This window comes from Phocoena sinus, chromosome 7 (genome assembly GCF_008692025.1).
Source record: "Phocoena sinus isolate mPhoSin1 chromosome 7, mPhoSin1.pri, whole genome shotgun sequence".
In the NCBI taxonomy this organism is placed as follows: Eukaryota; Metazoa; Chordata; class Mammalia; order Artiodactyla; family Phocoenidae; genus Phocoena; species Phocoena sinus.
The window spans coordinates 98,357,762-98,375,297 of record NC_045769.1 but is presented as its reverse complement, the minus strand read 5'-3'; the positions used below and the strand labels follow the sequence as shown (position 1 = coordinate 98,375,297).

General features: G+C 45.6%; 1 protein-coding gene across 8 annotated transcripts in view; it reads right to left on the bottom strand.

Annotated features, from left to right (window-relative positions):
• The window catches only part of NCKAP5 (NCK associated protein 5), a 992,075-nt gene that overhangs the window by 90,239 nt on the left and 884,300 nt on the right, over window positions 1-17,536 (bottom strand). For all 8 annotated transcript variants that reach the window (XM_032638276.1, XM_032638275.1, XM_032638280.1 and 5 more), the window contains 3 exons: window positions 15,621-15,809; window positions 6,554-10,314; window positions 5,634-5,811 (listed from right to left, as the gene is read on the bottom strand). In XM_032638276.1, coding sequence (XP_032494167.1) covers window positions 5,634-5,811; window positions 6,554-10,314; window positions 15,621-15,809 — 4,128 coding nt within the window. The remainder of the gene's footprint in view (window positions 1-5,633; window positions 5,812-6,553; window positions 10,315-15,620; window positions 15,810-17,536) is intronic.

Genomic DNA, 17,536 nt, shown 5'->3' with positions numbered 1-17,536 from the left:
CACCACGGCACAACTTTAATGGGATTGTATTTGATACTTTTTTATTAGCGTATGTGATTTTTTCAGACTCTGTGACACTGGGTGAAGAGGATACTCATAATTTAAGTTAAAATACCCATATTAAAATGGCCATCTCTTTCCAGCTATATGATCTCATTAATTTCATTAACGATTTTTATTTTGTCCAGTGACAGCTCAATAAGGAGCTGGGAGCTGTTCCTTTGAGACTTCTCATTTCAGAAAATGACCTAAATCCACAGGAAGGAAGGACTTACAACATGTAGGAAGGAGTGTGCATTTCTTTCTGACTTATTTACTTAATACTGATGCAATCTTTTCTGGGGATGCCTTTTTCCCCTCTTATAATGATTTTGCAGAATTTAAGTAAAAGTGCAAAGTAACATGGCCCTTGTCTAAATTACACAAAAGTCAGAGCTAAGTGGTCTGTAAATGACAGCATAAATGGGGACATGAGCCTCTAATTAAGGCTCTGAAAAGAGAAAAATATTTAATTCAGTAAAGCATTAATGAGACTTTTATACATACGGTAGAGTGCATCTAGCAATCTTGAAAATGGATATGCAGTCACCAGTGAACTAAGTGGAGGTGTGCTACGTACATGGACTTGATATATGTATGGAAATAATTTTTCTATTGTATTACCACAGATTAAAATAATTTAAATGCCTTAGGACCCTCATAACTACATATAGCCTTAGTTTGTTAAGGGCAAAGGATGATGGTATATTATGGTGTAAGATTTTTTGGGTATTTCTGGCTGCACCTTGCGACACACGGGATCTTAGTTCCCCGGCGAGGGATCGAACCCGCGCCCCCTGAGATGGAAGTGCGGAGTCTTAACCACTGGACCTCCAGGGAAGTCCCTGGTATAAGATTTTTGAAGAGTGGTTTTATTCAGGAAAAAAATGTGATATGTAATGCATTATGCGCAGCTATTGTTTTCACCCAAAATAACTACTGTGAGAATTCTCTGCGACACACTTTAAAAGAAGCAGAGAGCAAATTTACCCTTGAGCCGCAGGAGGGGAAAATTCCCTTCAACTCTTGATTTTAAAAGGTTCGTGGGTACTCACATCAATGTGCTATGGTATAAGAGTGTATCTCATTTTGCATCTAATTTCCTTTCTATATAGGCTGATAACACACAATGAATAGGTTTTCACTGCTGTTCTTTTACTAGTCCCCAAGGGGACTATGGCCAATGTCCTTTCTAAAATTAGTAATTTTAGTCCGATCCCCATTGCCGATTATAGAGGTGAAAAAAAATTGCATTTTACCTTTGAAAAAAATGACTAGCTGTTCAACTATCTAGGTTAATAATAGTCCTCTATATGGAAAGCTTCCCAGCCTGACTAATTTTCCTCTTGCAGCTAACTAGAAAATTAGCTTATCCCTATGGATGATGTATATTTGGTGGTTAGGGAATCCTTGTACTTCACAGAGAACAATAAGAGTGTTTCTTGCAGATATTCTGGAAGGACCAAAGGAAACATTATTACACTGTAAAAGACTTCAAATGAGAGAAGAAAAGGCAAACTACTTTAGCATTAGGAAGTAATAAGAAAGTAAAAATGAAATTGCAAAAGCTAAACAGGTTTTTTTTCTTTTTGGTATCTCTGTACAGTGAAGATATACCCCAAGCTGTCAGCACCATATTTAAATGGGGCATAGTTAAATTGAGTGCCTCTGATAAGGGGCTCTGCCGGCCTATCAAAGTTTCAGATCAGTTGGATTGAATTTCTGGCATACTGCACATTTCCACATGTTTATTCTCTCTCTTTCCTTTCAGTGACACTACAGAGGCAGCCTTAGACACACTTATAATTTGTGATTTTATAATGCAAGGGACATCTATGTTTTCAAGAAGGCATGATACCATGGAAGCCAAGAGCAAGAAGTGGGGAAAAGGAAAAAAAAAAAGCTTTTGCAAAGAACATAGTCTGCATATGATTTCAGAGGGTTTGGAAAAGAAAAAAAAAAAAAAAGAACTTGAAGCTCTTTAGAGTCAAGAGCTGTTTGAAAAAAAAAGCATTTAAATGTACATTTGTCTCAAATTAAAGTGAAACTCTAAGGAACCCTAAACATCAATAATAATTAAAAACTAATAATGCCAATCATGATTACTTCTAAAATCTCCTCTACTCTTGAACCACTCCAGAAAAAAATGAGTAATTGCTTCACGTTTCACCTTTTCCCTAGGAAGATGGTAGCGCATAGTAGATCTTATAATCACTTGTATTAGAGCCCCAAAATATATGGATACAGGAATTCTGAAAAGATACTGTTTTTTGCTCAAGTGCTTTAAAATTTACATAAAGGAACAAGGAATATCACCAGTGATGCAAGAACAGAAAGAACATAAGGAGAGGAAGTTCAATTTAAGGTAATTTTAAAACAAAAATATTATTTGAAACTGGCATATCCTTGGGAAATATAAAAATGCCTTTTATTCATTTTTTTAAAGGATATTACCCCCTGAGCTCTGGACCTCATAATTAAAACACTAAATGATAGGGAGTCAAGTTCCAAAAAGGATAACTTTCTTTTTTTTTTCCTCTTACATGTATTTTATTTTTTATTTATTTTTTAACATCTTTATTGGTGTATAATTGCTTTACAATGGTGTGTTAGTTTCCGCTTTATAACAAAGTGAATCAGTTATACGTATGCATATGTTCCCATATCTCCTCCCTCTTGCGTCTCCCTCCCTCCCACCCTCCCTATCCCACCCCTCTAGGAGGTCACAAAGCACCCAGCTGATCTCCCTGTGCTATGCGGCTGCTTCCCACTAGCTATCTATTTTACCTTTGGTACTGTATATATGTCCATGCCACTCTCTCCCTTCATCCCAGCGTACCCTTCCCCCTCCCTGTGTCCTCAAGTCCATTCTCTATGTCTGCGTCTTTATTCCTGTCCTGCCCCTAGGTTCTTCAGAACCATTGTATTCTTTTAAGATTCCATATATATGTGTTAGCACGTGGTATTTGTTTTTCTCTTTCTGACTTCCTTTACTCTGTAGGACAGTCTCTAGGTCCATCCACCTCAGTACAAATAACTCAGTTTCGTTTCTTTTTATGGCCGAATAATATTCCATTGTATATATGTGCCACATCTTCTTTATCCATTTATCTGTCGATGGACACTTAGGTTGCTTCCATCTTACGTGTATTTTAAATGATGAAAAGCTGTCCGTGACAGTTACAGAAAATGGATGGAGTTACCTTTTTTGGAAGTTCCATTTATGTGTATCTGTGTGTAAATCTGTGTGTGTACACACACACACTTTTTAACAAGAGTTAAATTAAACTCCCCACGAAAACTCATATATGGGAAATGTTTAGTGGGCGTCCTCACTTATGGGAAAGCTCAACAAGATTTGGGAAGAGTCATGGGACATTCATATTAAAATAGGAAATACAGGCTATCTTCAAATGGCTCCAATCTATATAAATCCAGGATGGAAGTCATGCAATTCTGAGACATCTAATCAGGATCGTTAGTTTTAAGTTCTTTTCCATGTTCGCGAAGCTCTTTCAAATGCTTTCTGCTTTCAGCTTCTCTTGGGAGACGTAGCTCTCAATCCTTAAGGGTGAGCACAAAGCATGTGTATTTGGAATTTTAACGTGTCCTCTTTATGAGATCCGGATTCTAGTGACTTTGGTTCTAATATTTAAACTCTAAAATTCTATCAGCATTAATCTCAGTTGAATCAAACTATACTCATCTGCCCAAACCATCCTTTTTCCTCTCCCCTAAAGTATTACTAAAATAGAAGCAAATGGCTAGTATACTTTTTTAGATGTTTGAGGATAGAAGATCATCTAGTCCAGTAAAAAGAAAAGTATAAACCAAGGAAAGTACTGCCGTCGCCTTCAAAACTGGTACCCAAAGAGGATCAAAGATCAAAGATAATACCAAAAGCCTCAACATGTGCAAATCTCTATTTCTACCCCGCATTCTCCAAAACAATGTAGAAACTGTACTATTTCACAGGAAAAAGCACCCCCTGATCACTTCCCCGAGACGGTTTCCACATCAGCGATCTTGCACTTCAATTTCCCAAATCCAGCCTGATCCCCTGCAGATGACAATACCTCTGTGAGCTGAAATAACGTGCAAATTCTGCCATTACTGTTGGAAATCACTCATTCCCGATTCACGGGCGGTGGTGAACGGGTCTGGATTCCTGACGTAACTAAGGAACTTACAGCAACAGCCAAGCTTCTCACCCCAGCTTGCTGGAAACCCAAACAGCAGTCTGTCTTCATCTTTTAGAAGCTGATGGCATTCCCGCCCAAGACCCCCGTGCCATTCTACTGCCCCTGTGCTTTGTGACCATGTCGATGGCCCGGGGTCGGTAGTTTCGGAGCTCATTCCACAGCTGGAATCTCTCTGTCCAGATTCACGATGGAACCAACAGATCAAGCAATCTTTTGTACAACCCAAGGTCCAGCTGTCTACCTTATCACGATCGATCGAGGTGTCCTAGGAATTAGCAGTTCTTGGTTACGCAGCACGTCTATGGCAAACAGAAGAGAAAACCCTTCAGGGCAGCAGGTCAAGCCGAGAAGGAAAGGAACTTCATGGGAGTGATGAAGGCGGTTCTTGACTGGACGGAGCTTTTCTCAAAGCGATGGGTGGATCTTGAAGGCCTAAGATGTTTTCTGGTTCATGTGTCCCGAAGCAATTCCTCCTCCTGTTGTACTGGAAATAGCTGGCCGCTCCGAGGGTCCAGGGTCACCACCACCACGGACACGACAGGAGACACGATTTTTGCTATCACGTTGCCTTGTGGGTTGCCGAACGAGGGATAGCTGTCTCCGCCGAGCGTGTTTCCGTGGCCGTCACGATGGGGGTGGCAGCTGCCACCGCCTCCTGCGGGCGGCCTGGGCCCGGGCGGGTAGCGGCCATTCTCGAGGTCCCTGTCGCTCAGGAAACCTGGGCAGCCTACAGAAGCCCCGACGTGCAGCCTGCACGGCGGACCACGCTAGCTCCGGGGCTAGCGCCCAGTCCCAGGACAGCCTTGATGTCCCGGCCGGGAGCATGGGGCACAGCTCCAGGCTCTGTCCCCTCTCCCTTGCCCTGCAGCATCCAGGCCTGGCTCCAAGGATAAGTTTCTTAAGTCTTAACACCGTCTGTCTTAGGTAGGATAAGTCGGTGTTTACAGCTTTAGGAAAAATGCTTAAATCAAATCATCAAAATAGCCAATGTTCTCCTAAATTGCTCTGCACTTTTATTTTTTTACAATCATTTTCGTTCCTTTTTGCGTTGCTGGAAATGATGGAAAGCATCATCAGGACCAATTCCCAGCACAAGGGTGTAATTGGAAGATGACACCCGCAGCATCATTTGCCTGCACTGTGATTACACCATCCTTCTGAAAAGGGAACTACAAAGGCAGCAAGAGTGGAGGGAGCGAGGCCCATTCCAATCTAACTGCCGTCACTCCGCTACAGCGTCACCAAGGTTTCCCTCTTTTTTCTCTTTGGCTTTAACTTTCCCTTTCCCCCTTAATCTCTTGCCTATGTATTTTCATCAGCAAAGGGCAGACAGAACCCAACCAGCCCATCTCAGAACCTGACACTTCATAACCAGGATGGTAAAAGACTTACCAGGGAGCCTTTCGGTATTTCCATATCTGCTTTGGTTTTGATGTTCTTCTTGTGGGTTCCTTGAGTGCCGATAGAGCTGCCGGTGACACAAGAGCCCTGGGAGCTGCCCTTTAACACGCTCCTGCAGGAAACATTATTTGATCCACTTTCAGTCTGTTGAGCTGCTTTCTTATCAACTCTGCAGGTAGAAAGTGATTTCTCTGATCAATTACATTGCTCTCCTGCAATCGCTCTACTTTTCCCAATCCTTTAATGTTTAAAGTAACCTCCATGTGTCTCTTTGTCTTTAAACCCTTGGGTGATAAGTGTGTCTCACTGGCCTTGGTCAAATCTTCATCTGCTATTCCGGTAGTGTGTCAATTTAGAGTTGATAATGCAATGATTTATTTTTATTTTTATGACTGCTTGTGAGATGGCGGGTGTGTGTGTGAGGGAATAGAGTAAAAACCACCGGGGAATGATTGCTAAATATATTTCTGGCTTAAGATCAGCAGAATCTGTAATTACCTCCGGAAAGTTTCTAAGTTTGCTCGGTACGATCAGTGGGGTCAGCATCCCTTAAAAACGTATGTGTAGTTTTCTTCCATTTCATGCCATGTGGGTATATTCATGATTTCTACTGTACGCTGGATTTCCATCAACCTTGATAAAACTTACCATTCTTTAATTTCGAAGACCACTGGTTTGGTTACCAAAGTAACGTGGACTAAATTACCATTTTATTGCTAACTTTTATTTCATTGTTTAAATTCTGGCTAATGTGCAAAAAGATTGCTACGATGAATTTCTGCTTGTATGAGAAACATGCTTGACTGGTATTCAGTATGCAGGAAACAAACAACTCTCCCTGTTGGGGGGTGAGGAGTGGGTAGGGTTCTGCACTGCCCTCTACACTGCCACCCTCTTTGCCAACACGCTACCTGTTTAGGAGTTCCGTCATAAAGGTATCTTTCGTTGCACACGGAACAGGGCTGGGTCTATTTCTCGATACAAACTTCACTTGGTCATAAATGTCTGGCGGTGTTTTCAGGTTATTTCTGTTCTGTAAACCACTGTCTGGACCATCTGCCAGCTCGATGTCCCTGTTAAGTTCATTTTCCATCTCGCATTGTAGCTCAGGCTTCTTTTTCGCTTTCTTTCTCTCTGATTTTAGCTGTTTGTTTCCAAACCCCAAACCTTTTGCATCTTTCTTTTCTGCTTTGGTTTTGGAGACATCCATCTTCCTGCTACTGAGAGCCGGCAGTCTGCTCCTCCGAAAACCGAACCAGCTGGCAAAAGAAGGCCCGGGCTTCGGCTTCGCATCCACAGAGGTGGACTTTGTTTGCACTTGGCCCTTTTCCACATTTTCCTGAATGCACAACATGACCTTTTCTTCGATTGTGGGTGAGAGGGGGGCTTCTGGGCTCACAACACCGGTCCTGGTTGTAGACGTGTCTGGATACCTTCCAGAAGTTTCTAGCTTGGAGGTCCTGCTGGTTTCAAAACTGCTGGGATGCCGTGTCCTCCCCGGACTCTGAGGGGCTCCCAGGCCGTCTTTTGGGGTGGACGGGCACCTGCCGTGGTCGCTGCCTGCTTCCTCTGGTGCAGTCACCCTGACGCCTTCTCCCTGGGCGTAGGCCGGCTGCTCTTCTGTTCCAGGTGGGGCGAGGGGCCCTTCGGATTTTGGAAGGATCCTCAAAGGCAACTTGCTTGGACTCCCGTGCTGGCTGCTGGAGCTGCCTGTACTCCCCAGGGAGCCCTGCCTGGAGGAAGGATGCCCCAGGGGCCTCCCAGCACCAGGGAGACCGTCAGACAGGGGGGCAGACGCCGTCTTGCTGGGAGAGCCTTCCGTGGAGGAGCTCTGCCGGGTGAGGGAGTTGCCCCTCTCAGCAGTGTTGGTAATAATCTGAGTCCGGACCTTGCCTGGCCCTTCCACGGAGGCCGTGGGGGGCTTGTCCCCTGAGTGAGCGCTGAAACTCTGGCTGCGGGCTTTGGCTCCGTTCATGCCTAGAGCTGGTTTTAGCAGCGGTTTGTTGGAGGACAGGGATCTCTTCACAGATTTGTTTTCTACCGCATCTTTTCCATCAGCCCCAGGCGTGCTACTTTCCAGTGACTCTGGCGTTGCTGTTTCCAGGGGAAGCCCTTCGGCCAAACTCTCCTGTGCTCGTAAACCCAGTGGAGACACAGTTCTTTCGCCTCCTGTGGTCTCAAGGCTGTTGGCGTTCCTGGAGGTCCCTGGCTTATCCTTGCTCACAGCCGCGGAACTTTTCGAGGCTTCGTTGAGGCTGTCTTTTTCGTGTTTCCCTGGCACTGTAGAACTCTTCCTGAGCAACTGGGGAGACTTCATGAAGACTTTGAGCCCAACGGGGAGGCGAGTTTTCAGTCCTCTCTCATGAGGGTTTTGACAACCCTGCGGGGTGTTGTGGCTTTTGGAGGGTGCTGATGATGAGGGACTGCTAACCTGAGATGATGGTGACTCATTTACCCCTAAGAAGGAAGGCTTGGGGGGTGTGGAGACACTGTCATTCAACTGTCCTTTTCTTGCTGGAGACACACCTTTGGAAGACGGTATTTCCACTGGCTCATGGGTAGAAGGACAGTTCTTGGGAGTCTGTAACCCTATGTCCGTTTGTGTGGTCCCAAGTGTTTGGTGAGGTGGGGTTTTGGGGACATTTCTCTTTGGAGAGACCTTTGGGGGCCCTGGGGCCATCCCAGCAAACGAGCTGGAGGGGCTGTGAGCAGGGCATCTGGTTTGGATTGCTGTTTCTGTGGAGGGCGGAGGGGGAGTGAAGACCGGCTTTTTGAAGGCCACAGAAGGTTTCTTCCCCTGCACTTCTGTCACGGTCTGATTAAAATAAATAATTGGAGCAGAGGATCCTTTCAGAGGGGGGGATTTCAATACTGTCCTCGCTGCCTCACTGGGGACCCCGCTTTCTGGCTTAGCCCATGAAGGTGGCGACAGATAGTCGTAACTGGGCCTGGCGAGTAGGGAGACCGACCTGCCTGGAGGGGACGGCAGGGAGGGCGATCTCACCCCGGCCTCTGGCCCCGGGCCACAGTGTTTATCCCTCGTGGGGGGCTCGCCATCGTCACTCGGCTCAGCAGGGGGCCTTGGCAGCAGCTGTGACGCTGGAATCTGACTCCTGGAGTACTGGACCCAGTCCCTTCTGCTGAACATTTTGGAGCCGTGAGGGAGCTGGGTGGAGGGTTTTGGAATGTGTGAATCTGGCGGTAAAGCAAAGAGGGGCTCTGGGCCTTCAGACTTTTTGAACCGTGAGAGTTTCCCTGGAGCTGGTGATCTCTCAAGAATCACTGGGCCAGCTGAGGGGACCGTGAGGGAGGCTTCAGGCTCCATTATCCTTGATTTCTGAGGTGAAGACTTGCCCCTGGTAGGTATTTTTGTCAGACTTTTCTTCTGATAGATGCCCGTGGCCACAGAGGACCTAGAATGACTCTGGCATGACGTAGCGTGTGCTGGTTTGGTCAGTCTTTGTCGCTGAGTGCTTTGCGTCACTGTCCTGGGGTGGAAGGATTCAGTGGGTGCCACGGCAACATCATCTACTTCTTGTCTTGGAATGTTTCTCTCAGTTTCCTCTTCAGATCTCTTCAAGAAAGGATAGTCTCTAGCAGCAGCCCCTGGCTGTAAGCGAGCAATTCCCTGAGGTAAAAGTTCAGTGTGTTCTGTCTGGGGCCCAGCAGGGGCCTGATGGATGGAAATCTCCTTTCTGGTAACAGTGACCAGGCCAGTCTGGTGAGAGCTGAACTCAATGGGCTCGCCATCTTCTGCATCAAATATGACAGTAATACATTCTTCTGAGGAAGTCCGTTTTACGACCCTTTGCTGCTTAATGAAACTAAACGTCTTTGGCCTGCTCTCGAAGTGGACGGGTACTTGTTTTTCTTCCTCCTCAGGAGACCCACGTTGAGATCTTCCAAATCCCACGCAGACGTCCAGGTTCTCCACGGACTTGTCGGCATCCACAGTCAGAGACACGTCTGAAGGGCTTTTCTCATCACTGCTCTCTATGTGCAGCTCATCCAGGGTTTCGGTGTCATCAGTGTCTGAGAGCTGGAGATTGACAGACAGGCAGCCCTGGCTGTGCGGGTCCCTCTCTCTCTGTACCTGAGGCCCCTGCGCACTTGGGCACTGCTTCCGCTCCAAGGGACAGTTGCTAGCACAACTGGTCAGCTTCTCAGGCCTTTCCCAGGGGTAGACCGAGGAAGTGATTTCTGAACAGTGTTTGCCATTCAGCTCCCAGCCAAAGAGACTGTCAGAAACACTGTGGGTTAATTTACAACCGTGCAGCCTGCAGCCCTGGTGTGGAACTGCTTGGAGCGAGGCTAAGGAGGAAGGGTCCTCTTCGGCATCGTCGTGAGAATCTGTGTCATAAGCAAATGCCTTGTGGGGCTCCTTGCAGGGGCTCCCCGTGTCCGTGGGTTTGCAGGGGGGATATTCCTTGAGGCTGCTACTTTTAATTCCTGGCGAATAGATTCCTTCATTGGAGTTCATGCAATCTTTATAACCCCATTTGGTTATCACTGATGGGGGTTCAAGTAACACTTTTCGCTTCTGGAGCTTTCTGAGTCCTTCCAAAATGTGGCTTTCCTTGATGCGAGTCGGAGGTAGTTCATCTGTGGGACTAGCAAAGCCACTCGGGAGTGAAGAGTCAATACTTAACCTTTTGTCCCAATTTTGTGACGACTGCTAGGAGAGAAAAGGAGACATGAGAAATGATTGAGCTCTGTGGATCACCAATTTATAAAAGGAAAAGGCCATCATTAAACTTAATTCCTTCTAGTGGTTGATGAATATTCACATATAAATGCATTTATTCATTAATTAATTCAAACTAATTCATTAACTACGCAGCGAATCTCTACCTTGCCAGGTCCTGAGCTAAGTAGCATATGATATAGATAAGTAGAGGATGAGGACCCTGCTTTCAAGGAGCATGCAACACCCAGGAGGAGGTGAGCTCAAGGAACCATAAGTCAAGGGATCATATGAGACATACAGGGGTAGCAGGTACTCCAGAATTTCAGACGAGGGAGACCACATGTCTGTTCGGGAAAGAAACACAAAAAGCATATAAGTTTCCTTTCCTTTCCTTTTCTTTTTTTTAAAAAATAAACCTAGCCCTAGAAAGAGAGATAGGTTTGCCTTAGTTTAAAAGTAGGGGAGGGGGCTTCCCTGGTGGCGCAGTGGTTGAGAGTCCGCCTGCCGATGCAGGGGACACGGGTTCGTGCCCCGGTCCGGGAAGATCCCACATGCCGCGGAGCGGCTGGGCCCGTGAGCCATGGCCGCTGAGCCTGCGCGTCCGGAGCCTGTGCTCCGCAACGGGAGAGGCCACAACAGTGAGAGGCCCGCGTACCGCAAAAAAAAAAAAAAAAAAAAAAAAAAAAAAAAAAAAAAAAAAAAGTAGGGGAAATGATTTCCAGGTAGAAGAAATGGGAGGGCAAAGACCTGAATTGGAAAAGTATGCTTAAGGAACACTTAGGGAGTAACCAGAAGACACTATGGCTCACTGCTCAGCGTATACGGCAGGTAAAGAGGGTAAATGGAAAAGCGAGCTGGTCCCTGCCTTTACGGTCCCTTCCATTCTAACGACTGAAAATTAGAATGCCATGTGGCTTCATGACTTCACTCATTGATAGGCAGTGAACATCTGTGGAATGTTTACACAGATAGAGCAGCTGGGCATTTGCTGTTAGAACTCATAGCAATGGTTCACCTGCTAACTTCAAAAGGTCAATTTCCTGTTCTTCATATTTCTCCAAATACCAGTGTTAGTTCTGGAGAAGTGACCAAGAAATGACGTAGAAAAAAACGTGGCATTCTACTCAGACATTCAGATTTATCAAATTACTGCTAGCAAGAAACAATGGCAGAGGAGGAAACTTACATTGACCAAGCATTTGCTGTGTACCAGCCCCTGACCCAGTGCTTTGATTTAATTTTCAGAACAATACCATGAGGGAGACATTATCAGTTCTAATTTACTAGCCGGGAAAGTGAGATCCAGCAAGATCTGTCCTTTGGAGATCACACAGTTAAGGAACAGCTGGAGCAAAGGTATGAACTCTGGTCTCCTGGGTCCTTCCTATGACCATTTCTGCAGTGGCTGTGTGGATATCTGAACCCAGGCAATCTGGCTCTAGAGACTGCACCATCGGTGTGGATACGATGCTGCTGGAATGAAGCTTAGCCTCTGTTCTACCCTCTATATTAGTCGAAGTCATAATAGACACCATAGGTTATTCCAACACCCCTCTTTTGAATGGAGCTTGTGGAGTTTAATCACAAACCGGCACTCGGGGAAACTGGGAGGCTCTGACCTAATGACTATTTCCTTTTAAAAGGCTATATAATTAACCATGAAGAATGTCTATGAATGAATCTGGTGGTTTCAGATGTGCGCTCTGCACCAGTCTTGGCTAAGAGTACAGCTCCTGTTGGCATCTCCACACTAGCTGCCCTGCTGCTCCAGGACTCTGAACACCTGAGCGCTCATAAGCAGAGGTCAACTCCATGTCAGAAACTTGCCTTGGAATCTCAGCTTTTTAGTAAGCTGTGAGCATCTGCTTACATCTAAAACTTTCTCATAAAAATTTTATGATTGTCAAAAATCATAAAAATCTTGTCATCAACAATACGTCTTGTTTATTTTTTCTTTAGTTGTTATATGTATATTTGGTTTTAAGTCAAATTATATATTCTCTTTGGAAAATTCTCCAGGGTCAGAAGTTGCTGTGCATAGATTCTATTTTGGTGATGCTTCCCCTTCCCCCTCCTCTTCTGCTGTGCCATTAAAAACTCCTTCGGAAATCAGAAGAAATCCCTTCGGTAAGTCTGGGTATTATAGACTGACCAGTGAGCAGACTGCCACAGCTTGGGTTTCTAAGAATTTCCATGATCCTGATGTCACGTTCACAAAAAAAGAAGAGAAGCCAGGCAAAAGCACCCTCTTAGAGCTTGAAAGGGGCAGATTTGTTCACGCCATAGGTGTGCTCTGTGTCTGCTTACCCACTTCTCTTCTGCCTCCCCGCAGCCTGCCCATGCTGTGGTCTGCGTCATCCCAGGGCCCAAGGCTGCAAACCTCCCAGGGCCCTGGCTCCCCACCCTGGGAGATTAGCCACATTCCTCCAACAGTTTTCCAAAGGAGGTCATGGTATTTAATAGCTTGAGAAAGGTTGAGGATAATCTTGAAACTTGAAAAAAAGCATGAAATCTCCTATCGGGGAGATGGTGGGACGAAGCTGGCATTTCATATTGGCGGCTTCATTCTTTGCAGGGAAAAGTCAGAAGAGACTTGCTCTGGGGAGCAGGGCAGCTGGCTGAAAGATGCTGCTGATAAGGTAGGAGCCTCGGTTTAATGCCCACAGTTCTTTCCTATTTCTTGACTAGATAACAGTGTTACACATTCTTTTTTTTTTCTTTAAACGACGTTCTTGGTCTTAATGGAAACAAACCCATCCCAACAACTGGGACTCCTCCACGTTTCAGGCTGATTCAAGGAGGTCAGTCTAGCAGAATGGTTAAGGTTCTGGAACCAACTGCCCAGCTCCGCTTACTGGCTATGAGACCTTGGGATGGATATTTAATTTCTCAGCACCTCAGTTTACTTCTCTGTGAAATGGAGGAAATAGGAGAACCTACTTAATAAGCTATCACGAGCATTAAATGAGCTAGCACTTATGAAGAGCTGACAAAGCTGACATGTGGTCATTACTCAATAATACAAGCCAGATTCCTCCATGGAGGGCAGGCCAGTGCATTTCACGTAGGCTTCCCTTCTGTTTCTACACAAAAAAATATTAAAACAAAATACTTATGAACTACTAAAGAACCACTGGTCATATATTTGTTATTACATAGGTTAATATTATATTCACATTCAAATTTATATTGTATGAATTTATTACGTATGTTAATACTAAATGAGTACCTGGTACATGGTAAGAACTTAAGAAGTTCCTTAAATAATATCAACTTAAAATGTCTTCAAGACTTCTTCCCTGGCGGCCCAGTGGTTAAGAATCGCCTGCCAATGCAGGGGACACGGGTTCGAGCCCTGGTCTGGGAAGATCCCACGTGCTGCGGAGCAACTAAGCCCGTGCGCCACGACCACTGAGCCTGCGCTCTAGAGCCCGCGGGCCACAACTACTGAAGCCCATGCGCCTAGAGCCCGTGCTCCGCGATAAGAGAAGCCACCGCAGTGAGAAGCCCGCGCACCGCAACGAAGAGTAGCCCCTGCTCGCCGCAACTTGAGTAAGCCCGTGCGCAGCAGTGAAGACCCAACGCAGCCAAAAATAAACAAACAAACAAACAAATAAAAATAAAATAAAATGTCTTCATGAGACTGGGTCTAGTTTGCTGGATCCCTGAGAATTAGGACTTTTCTCTGGGAGATGTGACAGGCACGCTGGTACTCCACAGCCATTTTGAGATGGGACACTGTTAAATCTCCAGATGACGGCTAACGGAGTGTGTATGAAGTGCCTTAAGAACCTTATTTCTCCTCTTTCAGGGAAGAGATGTCCCTAGGATATCGAGGGTTGTTCTAACTGGAAAAATTTCAAGGAAGAAAGAAAAGAAAAGAAAAGAAAAAAGGCTCAGAGAACGAGAGAAAGAGCTGTGAATGAAAAGAGCAGAGCAGGGGGCTCTGGGAGCCAGCAATATTCAGAGACAAAGAGAGGGAACACCCCCCACCACCACCACCTCCCGAGTCTGCTGAGGGCCAGGTTCCTAGCAGTCATTATTCAGAACTCCGAACAGCTCCTTAGAAGGAGCAATTCTGATAACACCCCAGCCTCCGCACTTTGCACTGTACGTCTGAGTCCAAGGGAATAAGCTCTAAATTCCAGCTTGCAATCTTGTTCTGAGATCTTGTTCAGAGTATGAAAAACCTCCTCCCTCACCCAAATTTTCTGGCAGTTACGGAAGTTCCCTGGTTTCTTATGCTTCTGAAGTCATAAACTAAATTTATACAGATGACAGAAAACCGATCTCCAAATATTCGAATTCAGGGTTTCCATTCTCCTGTACTCTTTGTTTTTCTTTAACGTTAGGAAACTGCAGAAACAGCGATTCCAGATTCTTGGCTTATACCAGTGTGCAAAGATGTTTATTCAAATCATGAAGGACTCTTCAGCTGGGTGAGCCCACTTTGCAGATGGAGTCATTCCAGCCGTAAGAGTTATTTAAAAATCTGGTAGAGGAACTCCTGGCATCTAAGCAGAGACATGCTCGACTTTCACTGAAGCCATAGCGCTTGTCGTCTACCATGGAATTCTCCCTCTCTACTGTGCCACCCTCCAACTCACAGCCATAATATTAGTGTTTTATGAGGCTATTGCCTTGATTAAAGGTCAATATAATACATGCTATTTTTTGAGCAGTAAACTCCTACAAAGCTAATGATACTTCCAAACCTTTCGGCCATTCATTCGGAGAGAATGCACCGCTCTCCCTATTCTCTAGAAGAAAACCTTTTCTTTGAGTTCTCACGGGATGCTCAGTCTGGAGTGACTTGGCACGTGGGCAAGGCCACTCTCGTTTGCAGCGGACGTTAACAAGTCTCTCCGAGCATCACAGGCATGATGTCCATAAAACTACTCGAAAATGTCTTAGTCGGTCTGAAGCGTGGTCAGTTCCATTAGGCCAGGGCTCCAGTTCCAACTCGATATAAATCTGGGAATTCGGTGGGCTCCATCCACCAAAGCACAGAAGGGAAAATGTCTTTCTCTCCCAAACTCCCTCCCGTGATGGCCTCGTCGTCTGAGGTTAAATCATCATGCCACTTCTCACTGGCTGTGTGACTTCTAGCAAGGAACTTAACCGTCTCTGGCCAATTTCCTCTTCTATGTAATGGGGAGAAGCGTAAACAAACAAGAACTCAGCAAATGGTCATTTCCTTCTTCGCCTCCCTCCCACCTTCCACCTTCCTACCGGAAGAGGCTTCTTTTCTGGTTCTCTCTGACGCCGCAGTGCCCTGAAAGGAGCCTTACCCTTTTCCTGAGGTTCTTCCCATCGTGCCACGTGTAGGAGGAGCCACTGGAGTATTCGCTGCAGGCGCTCGAGAGAGACAGCTCGCTGCTGCTACAGCTGCTTCGAGTACAGAGATGACCGTGGATGGCAACCCCCATGCCAGGGCGTTTCAAAGCAGGGGTTCCTGATTTTGTGTTCAGCTGGCATTCCTAAAAAAAGCAGGACAGCTCTGAGCGAGGACTTTGCTAAGGGAGAGAGGAAATCCCAGCTCAACATCTTAATGAGGTAGGAGCGAATACAGCACTGCGGTCAGAAACACAGACTTTGGGGTCGACAGACTAGGGGTTCCGATCTTGGCTATGACTCTAACGTGCCTGGGAAATGATGCAATCTTTTAGAGCTACATTTTCTTTTTTAAAAAGTGAAGAATAATAATACCGCGCACCGTTTAGGGTCACTGCAAGGACCAAGTGAGTTTCTAGATGAGAGGCATACAGCATAGGATCTGGCCTAAGCAGGTGCTCAATTATTATGAGCTGCCATCATCGTTAGGCAGGAATATGACACTGGTAGTGTCCCATTTTATCCAGTCATGCTGGTTAAAGAATCAGATCAACATCAAGACATGACTTTAATGCTACAAAAGGAAGAAGACAGAGCAGCATCTTTGGCTTAAGGGTTCAAGAGCATGGGCCCTGGACTGGAGTCTAGCGACCTGGCTCTCAGGCTACCAGTGCCACCAGATATGAGATATTGAGAAAGAAAGCATTTAACTTCCATGGACCTTATTGTCTGCTGGTGTAGGGTGGGACAGTTCTCCCAGATCACTCTTATAATCCCTATGGCTCTGATAACATCATTATAAGTCTGGGATCGAATGCCCGGGAAGCCATGTACTGTAATGGAACACCAAACCTGGGAATCACAAGGCTGTGTTGTAAAGATCCTAGGACTCTGCATATCAGTTGGCTATCCAAATGGTAAAGATTCTCACATCAAACAGATCTGGGTCCCGCACAGAAGGATCCAAGCAGTTAGAATTCTAGTGGGTCTGCATAAGGCACAGGTGACAAAGCTGTAGACACCCCAGAACATCTTGACAGCCACATTATAGGTCCCTAATGTAACAGATGAAGTGCCCCTAATGTAACAGATGAAGCTCCACTAACTGGACAGGCTAAATCAATTTAGCATCCCGATCACAAGAATGGGATCTCTCCATTACAGTCTCATTCCTGTCCCCTATCTAGAAAAGCTTTGTCTCAGAAACTCATTGACGGGAAACCATCTGTCTTTGTGTCACTGGCGGAATGGCAAGTCTCTTACTTGTGCAGTCTATTGACACTTTATGGCTGCCTTTAGTACCTGGGTACATATCACTGTTCTCCGAATGCAATTCCAACTGACGATGACTAAACACCAGCTTGGGGAAGGAAGGTAATGCTGTTCTGGGAGCACTCGTGGTCAATAGGAAACCCCTGCGTCGGTACAGAGGACATGTTTAATCTGCTGTCTAATCAACATCCATAATGCTTAATAACGTCAGATTTTCAGTATCAGGCATCTGCCTTGCTATCGATACTTCATTTTGGCTGCACAATAATCTCTTTAAGTGATCTGAAAATGCCAAGGAACTTTACTACTCTATTTCCCCCCCTGAAATTTGGCTCTAAATACCACTGAAAGGAGAAAGTCGTCTTAAGATCCAGCTTTCAGCAATACTTATTGATTTATGACCTCATTTACTGCCAGACGTAACTTAGTTAAGGGGAGTTCACGTCTGTATCTCAACAACTAGCCTCTGCCCGTGGTCCCAATGAACAGGAGCACGATGCAGTTAGGCCTCAGGCACGGCACACACATCCGGAGCATGCCCTGCACAGACCTGCAGAAATACCACATCGTGAGCTGCTTGCACTTGTGCGCCTTCTCTTTT